Here is a 14,991-nt window from a genome sequence, read left to right as displayed (position 1 = left end):
TCACTGTGACTGTCAAGCATGTTTTTTTTGGTACCATAGCCACCTGAAATTATGAAGTGACTACTAAAGCCCATGATTGCCTCGAGGGCAGCAAATCAATGTAAACATGCACACAGTATGAGTAAATGTTTAGATAATGGGCTGAACTGATAAACCCAGGAAATTCTTGAGTCATTTAAGCACATTATTGCCATCACTTGCATTGTGACCACACAGTGCGTATGGTATTATTTTAGCTTCATGCTGTGTATGTATGTATGCCAGAATCAAGAGCTGGCATGGACCACCGTTGGCTCCTTCCAAACTCATCCCTCATTATTCCCTCCATCCCTGAGGTCTCATGAGGGGAAAAGGGATGCAGACGACAACAGTGACAGGCTGATCCGCTCCTCAGTAAGAGCAGGGAATGAGGGGTGAGCCAGAGGAGGACAGTGAGACGATAAAGAGGACAAGAGTAGTGCTCAGAGCCTGATTGTGTGTGTACAAAAAAAGAGAGAGCAAGATAAGAAGAGGTAAGTGGTTTACAGTGCTGTGTATACTGTATGTAGGAGGAGGAGTGGAGCAGGAGAAGAGGCATTGACTGGCTTGGCGAAACAATAAAAATAGTGCTGACATGGTACAGTTAATGTGTGTGTGTGTTTGTCAGCACGTATACGGGGAAGTGGGAGAGGCAGAGTGGGGCTGAAATCCTTCCCGGAGCAGTGATAAAAACAGAAGGAATGATGTGACAACAAAGGAGAGAAATCAAAGTGAAGGAAAGGGGAGAGCACAGGTTGCTTCGATTACCATCCCAGATGTTAAATTGCACCTATTTAGTTAACTGCTGATGGGATCGATGGGGGGAAATTGAGAAGGGAGAGGGGAAGATGGAGGGACGAAAGTGAGGGGAAAGTGGCAGTGGTGGTGGTGGAAGAGTCGCAAGAGGAAATGTTGCAAAAAGCAAGAGCAGCAGAGGTAAAGAAGGAGAGAGAGAGCAAAAAGAGGGATGGTGGGTTGCGATGATGGATGCGCTGCTCTCGTTTCGTGCCCCCTAACGAAGACTCTAATTAGTGTTTGTGTAATTCCACACTGTCTCCTCCGCCTGCTCATCTTAATTAACTACATTCATCTTCCCCTCCCTCCATCCATCCCTTTCTCTCCCTCCCTCTGCCCTCCTAAAATAACATACTGACTGTCTGAACCCCACCTGGACCAGACCTGCTTTTACTTACTCACTATCTCTCTTTCGCTCCCTCTCCTTGCTGCCACTCGCTTTTTTCTCCCCCCCTCTTTTCTCTCCACTGCATGCATCTGATGTCTCTTTTCTTCCTGCTTCACCTTGAAAAAACTCTCTTGCAGCTGACTATGTTAGTGCTTGGCCGGCGTAAAAGCCTGCCCACCCCTGTGAGTCTCCAGAGCCGTGTATTGTGACGGCTCATTTAGTCATTCTGGTCATTAATTTCATCAATAGGCTCAAGAAGTAGCAGCGACACCACTAGAAATACGCGGCTACTCCGACTTAGTCATACATTAAAGCCAAGTGACATCCCCCCTCCTACCAAAACAGCAAGCCGATAAATTCAGCAGTAACTCTAAAACAAATTGAGGACGACACGAGGCAAACAAAACAAGGAAACAGGGGAAAAAAGGAGCCAAATGATTTCGCTAAATCTGGCTCTACTTCAGCTATTTGAGGGCCAATTGGGTTTAGGGGACAGTTACACAAGTGTTTGAATGGCAGTCGGAGGAGGAGGAGAGATAGAGGGAGCTGTGTGAAGTGCATTTACAGATGGAGATGACAGGGCTGTTGATGACTTGTCTGTATTGTGTTATTGTAGCAAGCTGCAGATGGATCGGAGTACCTGCCATCATTTAGCCCCACAGTCTGAAATGGCTTTCCTGCTTTCAGGCTTTCAGCAGTCAGTCAGTGTGACAAAGGACTGCTGGGAGTCAGAGCCTGTGTTTCACAGCACCCCATCTCTGCACGAACACACACACAAATGCGTGCGCAGTCGTAAATATTCGGCACACATGGGCACCCATGCACACAAACCCAATCAGACGAGCTGCGGAGGAGGGCCCTCAGTGCTCGCCGTCGCACAAATCAGGTGCCACTCAAAGTCGGTGCAAGAGAAAAAAACATTTGTATTTATGTGTTCTATATATGTGTGTGTGTGTGTGTGTGTGTGTTAACATGTTTGTGTATACGCGCTGATGCTCTGGACACAGTAGTAAGCTCCAGTTTGCTGAGAGCAGCACAAATGGTTTTTCATCCTCTTTGGTATGGACACCCAAAGACCCACTTACACCCATAATGCACCATCACAACCCAGAATGCATTTCACCCTTCAAATTTGTGGGATGCCTGTACCAGCCCAGATAGCCATCATATTCCTCATATGGGGAAAAGACACATGAATGCTCATCCTACACACACACACTACATTGATGGCAATTACAAGTCAATCGGTCCCCTCTCCTGCTGAGGGTCAGAGGTTAATCTACCAGGGTTTCACCTGACAGCACTTCCTCGCAGCGGCCAAGCAGAGGTAAGAGAGGGATGCTGGGAGCAACGGGCCAATAGAGATAGAGCGAGGGAGGAGGAAGCCAGGAGCAATAGTGCGACAGAGATAGCAGTGGGGACAGAAATAAGGGGATTGAGATAGAATGACAAAGAGGAAGCTACAGGCAAGAGAGAAAGAAATGGAGAAAGAAGACAGAGCAACACAGATACAGGCGCAGAGGATGCCGACTGGCTACCAATCATGCTCAAAATGGGCAAAAATCTCCCGGCCGCTCTTTCAACTTCCCTCACAGATATGATGTCACCATCAGAAGCTCCGAGGAGCCATCCTTGAGGGTGGAAGGTGCCTTTAGGCATTGATCTCAGATCAGCTTAGCCACTGGAATACCTAACCTTTAACAATAAAAGGAAAATGCAAATCTGACCTTAGATGACAGTGTAAGTTAAACCTTTTCCCACTCTCCTAATCTCGGTGCCCACTGGGCTCGGCGTCACCTGTGCTGCTGCTGCTGTGGCTGATGAAATGTAGATGTTACAAAGAACGCGTGGCAGCTGGCTTTTTCAACCTGCACCTGTTCCTTTTCCATGTGTGTGCATGTGTGTCTGTCTGCAGATCTGAAGGGGAGGGGGTGTTCTTCTTGTGTATGCGTGTGTGCATACCTGCTGTCTTCAGTGTTTCTGTGCTGTCTGCAGAAGTACACTCGCGGGGGCTAATACAGTACAGAGACTTGTGATATATGAGACGTCAGGAACATTTGTCTAAAGAGCCCCAAAGCCCAACCACTCTTATACATAAACTTGCAGCAGTGCACACACAAACACTTGCTTGTAAGACACACAAACACACACACACTCTAACTATCTTCTTAAGTGGCCTAAACTTTTTACAGACTTGCCAGGTCTGTAAAAGTAAACCGTCATAACTATGTAACATAACATCATAACAGGTGTCCTGCATGAGTTAATGAAGCAATTAAAACACTATCAAGCTGTAAAAAATTAGCAAGTTCAGTTGACCTTGATTTTGCATCAATAAAGAGGCAACCTATGTAGGAGAGGTGGTGTGGCATGTCTGTGCAAAGAAGCCTTATGTTTCTGAATCCGTTCATGGATTGTGTTTCTTGTTATGTTACAGTCACTGTGTACACAACATTTAAGATTAAGTTGATTAGAATTTCATTTTCTAGGAATAAGGTACACATTTAGACAATTTGCTAATTTTAACACTCAGGCCTGTTTGTCTTTAAAAGTCCAGTGTGTTGGATTTGGGGAAATCTATTGACAAAAATAGTACGCAATATCTATAATTGTGTTTTCACAAGACTGTGGGTTTTGTTTCAACATTGAGGGGGATACATATAACTCTGGTTTGTTTTTTTTGCACTTAATATCATGCGCTCCAATTAATTTTTATGCATCTTTTTTCTTTTCTTTCTTTTTTTTTTGTATTTTATGCTTCGTGGTGGAGATATGTCTAATTTGATCAAAATAAAAGTCATCTGGTACGTTCATGTTTCTATGTTCATGCACATATTATAAGTATTAAGGGGGACATGTCCCCTACATCCCCACACAATCTATGCTTGTGTGTTTTCGGTAGTTTATAATGACCCTTAAATAAGAATTGTTGTGTTTTTGTTACCTTAGAATGAGCTGTTTATATGCGGAGTGGGTTCTCTTCCACAGAGTCTGCCATATTGTGTCTATAGTAGCCCCGAATGGACAAATCAAACTCTGGCTCTAGATAGTGCAACTGTAGAGCTAACTGCATGCTGTTTTCATTGTTAATAATATGACTGTCCGTCTAATTAGTTATTTGTATCTATTTTAGTTATTGTTTTTACCAGTGCCCCCTGTGTGTCATTCGTTTTGGTCATCTTAATTCAGCATTTCTTTTTCAAGCATTTTTGCAGCTCTGGAGACTCACACCTAAAACACTTAATGTTGAGTTTTTTTCCCTTTAACTTGTCGCCCATGTGTATATATGTGTTGCATATGGTGTGATCTATCACAGTTTCTCTTTTGCAAGAGTACAAATAACATGATAGAGAAGACTCTTTCCTTCTGTAAAAAAATGGTTTCACTGCAATTGTAGTGGTAAATGAAAAGTAGGAACTATGAACTATGAAATCATGCCTTATTTAGAAGGTGAATAATCACCTCAGTGTGCTATGTTTGTCATTCATTTCTTTTAGAAAATGCCATCATGTCACTTTCATCTGCCCAATATTTTGTATTTATGCATTATGTATTATTGTGTATTATTTTTAAAAGGATGCGTAAGCTCATATTTGCCATAAGGAATGTATGTCAAGAGGGTTAAGTTACTTAAAAGCAAAATATATCCCCACTTATTATTGTGGCCCTCCTTCTTCTTCCTATTTTCTTTCTTTTTGGCCACTGTAAACTCTTCTCTTCTTTCACTGATGCGCTCTGTCTGATTTATGTCAAGATCTTTGGTTAAAAAAAATGCAAAATAAGTGAATACAGGCCTTTGTGTCTGAGTGCGATAGAAAGAGAGAGGGGTAGAAAAAAAAGAAGAGATTTGCAATTGTGCATCACTTTCTGTGTGTGAAGCTAGTCAGATATTTCTATCAATTTTACGTTGAGATGATACTAAGCAAGAGATTAGACTGTTCCCTGCAGGGCCACACAGCCTGAATTAATTAAAAAACGCATTTATTTATCCAAAAAGAAACATAAAACATAATCTTGATGCTTTAATAGCAAATGACGGCAGCAGAGAGTGTTGACTCATCACCTTCAGTGTAGATTTGTGTGTGTGTGTGTGTCTTTTTAAACCACCTAAACTTTCCTGCACTTTTTTTTCCCCCAAACAAATCGCTCATGCACCTTCCTAAGAAATCAATCAACAGAGGTTCCCTGCATTAAAAATAATGTCTGAAATGGGAAACTCAGCAGATTTTTTTTTTTTCTTTTGGATCAGCGCCGGTCTCCTCTCGTTGAAATTGGGGATCATCCTCTCGCAGCTACTGACACCGACTTCTGATGTGGAAGTTAAATAAATAAAATCATTTCTCCATGGTAATTTTCGTCAAACCTGCCAAATGCAGCCTAAATATTTGACATGGAAGGAGAGAAGATCAGTGAGAAGTGAGATCAAAGGAGGGGGTGTGTGTGAGTGTGCGAGTGTGTGCGCGAGTGTGTGTTGGGATGGTGCAAGTAGTGATGAAACGTACTCTGCAGTGTGATATTTTCAACACCACCAAATTCCGCTCCATCTCCTCCACACATGGGAGTAATCTAAACTCAAAGCAACGTCAGTGTGTCTGAGCGCGCGTGTGTGTGTGTGTGTGTGTCTCTCCAGCCAGAAGCAACTATTCTTCATATTCCTGTCACCTACTCTTCCTCTCTCTCATCTTCCTCTGTCTCCAAAACAACACACACACAAACACACAAAACGATTGTATTTGTCTTTATCAGTCCCTCCATTTTCTTCACCCCTCCTTGTGTTCGGCCTCCTTCGTTCAATATTTCATGCTGTTGAGAGCGTATCTATTCTGAGCTCTCTCTCTTTCTCTCTCTCTCTACACACGCCCTCTCCTCCCTCCATCCCTCCCGTCTTCTTAAAAAAAAACCTCTCTCTACACATCACTCTTGCTGTCCTCTCCCTCCTTCTGCACCTCTATAAATCTCTCTCTCCCCCTCACTCTCTATATCTCATTGCACTCCTAATGTTCTGTGCCCCATCTAACTCTTTCTCCCAACTCTGACTTACATTCTCTTCCACCCTTTCATTTCCTTTTTCCTCCACCCTCTCCTCCGTCCCCTCTGCTGGCTCACTTTGCGTGACTGTTCAAAAGTATCAGCTCCTCTTCTCCTTCCCTTAACCCCTCACTCGTTCTCTCTCCTCTCTCCCCCTTGGATTCCCCTCCAACCAAAACACAGAGAAAGCCCTGTTCTCTCTTTTTGCACCTCTTTCGTTCCTTGCATCCCCCTCCCTCCCCCTCCACGCACTGTTCTCCTTCTCCCATGCAATCTTAGTGGCACCTCATCCTCCATTTTTTTCCCTCCTCCGAAGCTCTACTCAGCTCCATCTCCACTCCCCCCTCCTCGGTCTCCTCCTCGCTCTTAGCCTGTACCAGTGTTGTTTTAGGCACAGCAGTGAAAGGTAAACAGAGAGATTGAAAATTCGTGTCAGTCAGTCGGGTGAGAGAGGGACAGGGAGGGAGGGGGAGCAGAAGAGGTGGTGAGGGAGCGAGAGGAGGCGGGGGGAGTGTCAGTACAATTTACTAACACAACAGTGAACAGCGAAGCAGGCCAAGACACAGAGCGAGCAGGAGGCGGAGTGAGAAAGAGACTCCCAGTTCAAGAATTCCATTGAAATGCAGCACACATACAAGTGTACAAAAATATAAAGTGTTTAGTGTACATTTACATGATGTTCATGTACGTGTAAGGCTTCCGCTGAATTCATATGTGCACTGTTCACTTCCCGGGGCCCCAGAGAGGGATGTTACTCCTATAAGGGCCTAATATCCAATCATCAGTGCTATGAGAAAGCTCCGATTAGATTTCGAGGTTGCAGAAAGGAGCACTTGACAGATGTGTTGTTGGCTGGCTCTGAGTTGGAAATGTCATAAGAGCTTCGGTGTCACCACATGCAGTCAGCCCCGAGGTCGTTTCTCATAATAACCCCAATACAAAAGTAATCCAATAGCACTGCAACCCACGCCTGGAAAATCCAACCTGGATGATTAGAATTGACAGGGGCGTTTGCTGAAACAGAACATGTCAGCGTCTGTTTCAAAGAAAATGAACAGAAAAGCGAGAAGTGGGATTTTTGTTATTCAAAAAAGTGCCAAATCTCTGCCTCTGTTGGTGTCTGACTTTGTCTTCCTGCACCTGATTTACAGTTTCCTTTCAAATGTAGCCACATGGAATATTTACAACCAGCCCCCTGCAACCGCTGTACAGTCAATCATCCTGTTATAGGCTGCAGTTTAAAGGGTAAGCTCACCTAAATGGCATGACGTGGAAATCTCATAATCAAAGACAGACCAATAAAGTAAGAAAGCACAAAATGTCTTTGTGAGTATTATTAAAGCAGCTTTTCTTAAAAGTAAAAAAGAAAAAAAAGGAGGAGGTGTCGTCACAGCCTGGGGTCTGATCATGAGACAAAGAGAGAACAAATGCACCAAGTATTTATAGTTTTTTTGTACAACATGTGGTTGTGGAAATGTCAAACAAAGAGTTAGGGAGGGTAAAACAAAGGGTGTGCCCCGTCTATCAGACAGTTTCCACCCTGATGACCACTTTACATTTTGACATTTTCAAATTCCTAATCGCAGAACATATCTCCAGGGATGAAAATTAGCACCAGCCAAATGCTGGTAAAACATGTAAGTTTCTGCTAGATTTGCTTTACTCATCAGCCAAAATCACAAGTGGCTGGTAGATTTTTAAATTCACTAGTTGGGGTAGCAGGTGGACAAAAATGTTAATTTCCAACCCTGCATCTGAGAGGGCTTTGGTTAAAACAAGAGAGTTCAAAAGGTTATGTCATAATATACATAAGCGTTCAAGAGGTTAGCTCATGAGACAAAATTTTCCAAAACTTGGCAAAATGCAATTCCTCACTAAAGGTCAGACTGGGAACAAAATTCAGCCCCCCGTCATACATTCACCACCAACTAAATTGGATTGACATGACTCAAAGCCTACAGCACAGTAGTTTAATTCACCTGCATCTCATCAATGTAATTATTAAAACACAGGGCCCAGGTACACCAAATTAATGCTAATACAGCACAAACACATGAATTCATCTGCAAGCCAACAGCACAATAAGCTGACAAAAATCACCTATATCTCACCTGTATCTCATCAACGCAGGGTTTACAACACAGGACCCATGTACACTAAATTAATGCCAACACAGCACAGACATTATATTCACCTGCATCTCAACAGGATTTACAGAAACACTCAAAACTACCAGCATAATGACCAAGGGATGATGTATTGCAAAATGAACCCTGAGAGGATGATTTGTGGAGAGGTCTTGCATCACCCTGGGATTCCACATTGATTTAAGAATGATTTCTTACTGAACTTTAATCCACTTATTTTTTCAGTGTAAAATAACAGGGAATTTAATTTAAGTTCTCATATTTTTAATAACAGTAACACCACTCATGACCTTACCCTTAAAGATATAATTTGTTATTATGATGATACAATTAACAAATATTTGATCTATGTTTTTTATGTTAATGGGGAAACTCTATATCCATAAACATATTTTTGTTTAAGATCACACTATCTTTTTTTTTTTGATTGATTTAAACTCTATGCTTTCCCCTTACTCTTACAAATAACAAAAAAACAACAACAACAGATTCTTAGACTATTACAGAAACTTATATGGCAAAACCCCCTGATTTGATATGAATATGCATTATTTTTGTTTGCTTTCTTTTGTTTCTGCCAATGTCCATTTTTTAAAAGCTCTTTATTGGTTTATGTATTGATATTAGGATTATTTATTATTATTATAACGTTCTCAGTACAATGTCATTTCTCTATGCTGACATGTATGTTGGTGTTCTTGTTTGCCTGACATATATTGAACTTTTTTTTTTTTTTGGTTAACTAAAGCTGTGGAAAAAAACGAAATGATTTATAGCTCTCGATAAATGTCTAATCAGAACTGAAGACATAGCAACGGCCCGCTCTTCATAGCAACTGTCTACTGCTCGGAAATATCAGGTCTTACTGCAGCTAACTAGCTAGCTCCATTAACTGCCAGTACCTCAGCTTACTTAGCAATGGCGGTCTCACCTGTCAAGAAGTGACGCTCGTCCTCCTCCTCTTGTCCCTGGCCTGTAACGTTACTCCGCTGGTATCATCCTGGTCCTGTCCATTCTGTCCAAACCGTCCAAACTCTGTCCTTGTCTCCGTTTGAAGTTAGCTTTGCCGGCTCCGTTAGCAATATCCATGACCTGCCAGGAGGTCTTCTGCTAACGAAGAGTTTCGACGCTATCGGTATTTTTAAATAAGTGTATTTTTTTCTTTTTTCTCGAGCCTTTTTGTGCTCCATCTTTTCGGTTTGGGTTCCTTTTTCCATTTCATTTGTGTTTTTCTTTTAATTATTAGGCCACTCTTTCTGCGTTATTCACTTCTTTCCTGCTTGACTTTTGACATTATGTGATGGACCGATCCACCTGAAGCTGTGGGGGGAGGTACGGCCAGTACCACTGCATCTGCTTTACGTAGGTAGAGTATTTACATATTTGGGGCAGTGTAACTCCTTATCAGTATTTTCTCCATATGCCAATATTTGGTATGAGTGTGATTATTTGACAATGCACAAAAATAACGATGTAAAAAAACCAGTGTTGTTAGTAATCACTGACATATGCTAGACTGTGATCATTTAAAAGTAATACTTAACATGTATCTTAAAAATATTGCACTAGAATGGTTAATTTTATTTTTTTCATCTAAAAACATAGTGGAATCATGACATAAAAGCTGGCATTTAAAGGGTTATAATTCTGAAAATTAATGAATATTTGATATTTTTGGTTAGGACTGAAGTTGGTTTGAAAAATTAACTTAATGAAAGTAGAAAATAATGTTAATGTATCATATCTATCATTTTATTTTATTTACATTTTTTTTTAAAAAGGGTAATATTAAAGTTGGAACTTAGAGTTAAAATGCCTGACTTAACAGCAGAAATATTTGTGTTTGAATGAATTTCCCCATTCATGAAAATTGTTCAGGGGTTGAGTTTTTAGAGCTCACTTGTTTAAACCAACCTCATTTGTGCTTGAATACTTGAATATTTGAGTGACAGGTGGGTTCAATCTGTGGACAAGCTGCCATCATGGCAACAATGCTGGTTAGGTAACAAAACCATGGCGTAACCCCAGATTCACAGAGTATAGGCGTAACTGTGGTTATCTCTGCGCTGTTTTGGTGTGTTTTCAGTTAATGAAGGTTAATAAACATATTGGTCGCCTAATAAAAGTCTTGTTCAGCATTTGATTGTACAAACGGCTGTCAATCATGGCAATCAATCTTTTGTAAGATTTAATATCTCATTTAAACCGAACAAATCATGAAAATAAACACTTGAACAAACATCAGGGGGATGAGAACTACCTTCAGAGCCAGAAACCTTCTTTGGGAAAAAGTTATTTGGTGTGTACTTTGAGTTTTTAGTTTGTCCTATGTCTATTCAGTAACATGAAGGGGCGGGTCTTAGGACCTGTAATGCAGTCAGTCGAGATCGAATAACCTCATTTTTGGGGAGCTGTCACATCTTTATATACAGTCTGTGGTTGTAAAAAATGATCCCAAGGAGTCAGAGGCTCAGTTTCCGGTAAGTAAATTTTGTTTTAATGGTTTTAAGCTTGTTTTTTTTTTTGGTTTTTTTTTGCTAGCATTAGTATTATTACAGTTAACCACAGCTGTAAATGCACTGTGCTAACCAAGCTAGCAGCTAGAATTAGGGTTAGCGCCACACTCTTGTCCAAATATTGTCACTTCTGGCAACAAAAATCCAAGATGGCAACATCCAAAATGCCAAACTTGATGCTTCAAAATGGGAAACAACAAACTAATGGGTAATGCTATGGTGGCTATGACCATTAGCCTATTTTATATGGTGTATGGTCTTTATGTTAAGCTAAGCTAACTGCCTTCTTGCTATAGCTTCATACTTTATGGACAGACTTTTGAGAGAAATCAATGTTCTTACCACGCAAGACAATAAAAGTGACTCCCAAAATGTTCGACAGTATGTTTTATCTTTATAATGTTGTGACCACCTTAAGAGAAATGTAGCTTAATGTAGCTTCAGCACTGTACAGGGATGTCAGCAGAAATTTTAGAGAGCCCTAAAATTGTCTGCAGAGATACCATGAGAGCTTAATCATAAAATATGTATGTATCTATGTTTATATGTGCAGGGCATGTATATTTGATTGTAGCAGGTGTTTTACTGTGCTGCTGTGATACTACACAATTCAGTGTGGCGATAAACAGAGATACAACACAGGGAGACTAAGGAGAAATGATAGCAGGGAGGACAGGAGGCAAAGGAGGAGTGCTCATTAAAAAAGTTGCATGCCCGCTGTAACAGAGAGAGATGGAGAGAGAGGCAGAGGCAGAGGAGACAGGTAGCCCACTAGAGACAGAGAGGCAAAATAGCAGAGCCAGGTAGCACCGATCGCAGAACAGAGAAAGTTTGCATTGGAAATGGGAGGATAAGGCGAAGAGAAGAGGAAGAAGAGAGAGCGATAGAGACAGAGAGGGGATTAAATGGACAGCTCATGAGAGAAGTGGAAGGACTGGAGAAGACAGAGGGATTCCCCGATGGCATCTCATCTCACTCTCTTTCTTGCTCTCCTTCTCCCCTATTTCCCTCCTTTTTTCTCCCAATAAATCATTCTGACTTCTCCTTAACCAACTCATTCCCAGCAGGCGGCAAGAAAACTGTAACAATCTTTCTCCTATCTGCTATCTCTCTCTTTTTCTCACTCCCTCCTCCTGTCTCTTTGCCTGTCTGGCCTGTTCCTACACGCACACGCAAACACACACACACACAGACACACACACACACCTCAGATGCACAGTTTGTGGCAGTGCAGGTGACAGAGGGGGGCAAATTACTGAACATTTTTACCCTGTCGCTGCAGAACAGGTCTGATATAATATATAATTGCAGCCACATCACACTCGCAGGAAAATAGCTCTAATTCTATGATACGATAATTGCTTAAGTAAATTTTTAACGGGAAATTTAATTTATGGGGCAATTTGCAAAATAAAACAGCAAGTCATTTCTGCCTTATCAAAACTTAAAGGTGAAGTGTGAAAGATTTAGGAGGGTTTGGTGGCGTCTAGCGGTGAACTGCAGGTTTCAATCAGCTAAAACTTCTCCTGGTAAGAATTCCTTCAGTGTGTTGATGGTTTTTACCGTGAAACGAATTATCTGCAGAGGTCTCTTCCTCTCCAAAACAAACAGACCAGGTGATTAAAAGTGGTAGAAACACTGAATAAAGCAGTTTGACGTTACAAATCAGTTTATCTCTTGTGCTGCTTGCCTGCCACATGCTATTGTGTTCTCACTATTTCTGATCCAGATGTTCAGGAGATTTTTACCGTAAGACGAATTATCCGCAGAGTACTCCTCTTATTCAAAACAAATGGACCTGTTGATGTAAACTGGCAAAAATACTGAATTAAGCAGTTCCATATTACATATCAGTGTTTCACCGATGCTCTTTGGCATGTTGCTGCAGGTGGCTCGTCCACCACATGCTAATGCGTGCTCGCCTTTTAACTTAAGATCTATAGGTTCAGGAGGTTTTTGCTGGAAGCTGAATTATCCGTAGAGGTCTCGGCCACCCTAAAACAAAGGGACCCAGTGATTAAAACCAGTAAAAACACTGAATAAAGCAGTTTCACATTACAAATCAATGTAACTCTGGTGCTGCTCACTGCAGATGGATCTGACCACAGTGGCTAATGCAAAATGCAGCAATCCTAAAAACACAATTGTTTTTGGTTCGGTCGTTCTGTATACTGTGGAAACATGGAGGTGCAAAATGGCAATCTCCATAAACAAGGACCCGCTCCCTGTCCCACTGGGCAATTTAACGTTAAAAATATGTTTAATAAATGTTAACGCGAGGGTATGCAGTACTTTTGTGAAATATATTTGTTTTTATGTATTTTTATCTAACCTATTTAATAATTATTTTAAAATATGGTCCATATTCAGGCCGTGGAGCGATGTAGCTGATCGCGATCTATAACAGGGCTAATGTTTTGGACAATGCTGATGTCTGTTGCTCAGTGGGTAGATGTAAACAGCATATTCTAAGATAACAAAAACAAAACAATTCTTATTGTCAGGAAATTATACACTAAAGAAAACACACTTATGATATTATATTCCATTTCAGCCAATATATTCCCTAAATCCTGCACACTGGACCTTAAAAGTCAGTATAATATCACTGTGAACCTTCAGTATAACAGCTCGTATATTTTCTTTATGGTGGATGGATTACGTGAGAGGACATGCGCGTGTATATGTGTGCGCGTGAGCATGCTGCAGCTATAAGAGGATTGTGCATGATAATAGTACTGTATTAGACTGATTTACAGTGTCTGGCGGTGGATCTAAACAAGGAGGGGTGTCGGTGGTGGAGAATATGTGCTCGCGTGAGTTTATGGGTGTTTTTTAAGCTTCTGTAATAAAAATGCACAAAGTGTGTGTGTGTGTGTGTGTGTGTGGCTGGAGAGCACTAGGAGGTTTGAAAAATGGGCTGCAGATGGTGGCTGCAGACGTTTGTGGCATAGAGGGGGGGATTCAAAGCTTTCTACTTTTACACCGGCACTGGAGGTCGAATAGTTGTCACAAAAAAAAGAAAAAACTTTAAGTCGCAGCAGCAGTGATGCCTGATGTGCGGCGACTCGGCCACAATATTGGAGGAATGCGCTTTTGTCGCTCGCAGGGGGTGGAGTTAGAAAGTGAACGAGTGCTGCCTACCAAACAGAGAGAGGAGGAGAAGGAGGAGAGAGAGAGAAAGGAGAGAGACGGGTGGGCAGGCTGCTCACCGTAAACGATGGTTGTCGGATAGAGTCTTGGAAGACCTCATGAAACTGACTGCTTGAATTGTTTGCAGGCGATTATAGAGCTCAGGCGTGCTTTGCATCTCGCGGATCCTTGGAGGGGAGAAAAAGCTGCAGCGGAGGAAGAACAGTTTACAAAAAAAAGAGGAGGACTTTAATAATATCTAGGTGCATTTTTTCTCCACTGTTAATCTCCCTTTTCACGTCAGCAGCAACACTTTCCCAGCGGACTGGACCGTTTCATGCCCGGAAGAAGACCGACCTCCCGCTTGGACCCGACGCCGGCCTCCCTCACTCCTCTGACGGGCTCCGAAGCAGCACTTCCCGGTGAGAAGAGAGGACCAAAAGGGGACTCATAAGGACTTCCACAAACCTCCAAAAGGATTTGTTGGAGAGGGTGGGAGGGTTGTTTCGCAGTCTGGTTTACTGGGGGAGGGGGGGAGGTTTTAGCCACACCACAATAGACTTTTACAACAGTTATTAACCACAGCAAGTCTTTATATCCGTTTGTATGCATGCATGAAGCTTTTGTTTCCCCCCTCTCCCCGTCTGTTAGGCATTTGCTGGGATGTTTGAGTCGCGTTGTTTGGTGGGGTGAAGGGACCGAGAGAGTGGCCGGAGAGACCGAAAAGGGGGACGGAGGAGGCCGAGAGAGGAGCCGAGAGCATGGCTCTGGTAGCGCTGTCTCTCTGGGTGCTAACGAGTCTCACCTGGGCGGACGTGGTCCCGGTGTCAGCCAACAGGCACTCCGTTTACTGGAACAGCTCCAACATACAGTAAGACGCCTTCATTTCTCTATCAGTGTGTGAGTGTGTATGCTATTGATCTCTCTATTCTCCACCTGTTCAAGAAAAACACCTCCTGATTTGCTC

At 42.1% G+C, this 14,991-nt stretch overlaps 2 protein-coding genes across 2 annotated transcripts in view; one reads left to right on the top strand and one right to left on the bottom strand.

The window, feature by feature from the left end:
- efna4 (ephrin A4) overlaps positions 1–9,668 on the bottom strand; it is a 74,287-nt gene extending 64,619 nt beyond the window's left edge. Inside the window, exon 1 of the mRNA XM_088084500.1 lies at positions 9,308–9,668. The gene's annotated coding sequence lies outside the window, so the exon portion shown is untranslated. The remainder of the gene's footprint in view (positions 1–9,307) is intronic.
- A 4,368-nt stretch (positions 9,669–14,036) lies between these two features.
- Positions 14,037–14,991, top strand: part of efna3b (ephrin-A3b) — a 77,523-nt gene continuing 76,568 nt past the window's right edge. The window contains exons 1-2 of the mRNA XM_042490685.2: positions 14,037–14,446; positions 14,676–14,895. Of these exons, the coding sequence (XP_042346619.1) occupies positions 14,786–14,895 (110 nt within the window). The 5' untranslated portion in view covers positions 14,037–14,446; positions 14,676–14,785. The remainder of the gene's footprint in view (positions 14,447–14,675; positions 14,896–14,991) is intronic.

The sequence above is a fragment of the Plectropomus leopardus genome, chromosome 11, assembly GCF_026936395.1.
Source record: "Plectropomus leopardus strain MGB_pleo_1.0 chromosome 11, ASM2693639v1, whole genome shotgun sequence".
Lineage (NCBI taxonomy): Eukaryota > Metazoa > Chordata > Actinopteri > Perciformes > Serranidae > Plectropomus > Plectropomus leopardus.
Note: the sequence above shows the minus strand (reverse complement) of the source record. Positions and strands in the feature narration are given on the sequence as shown.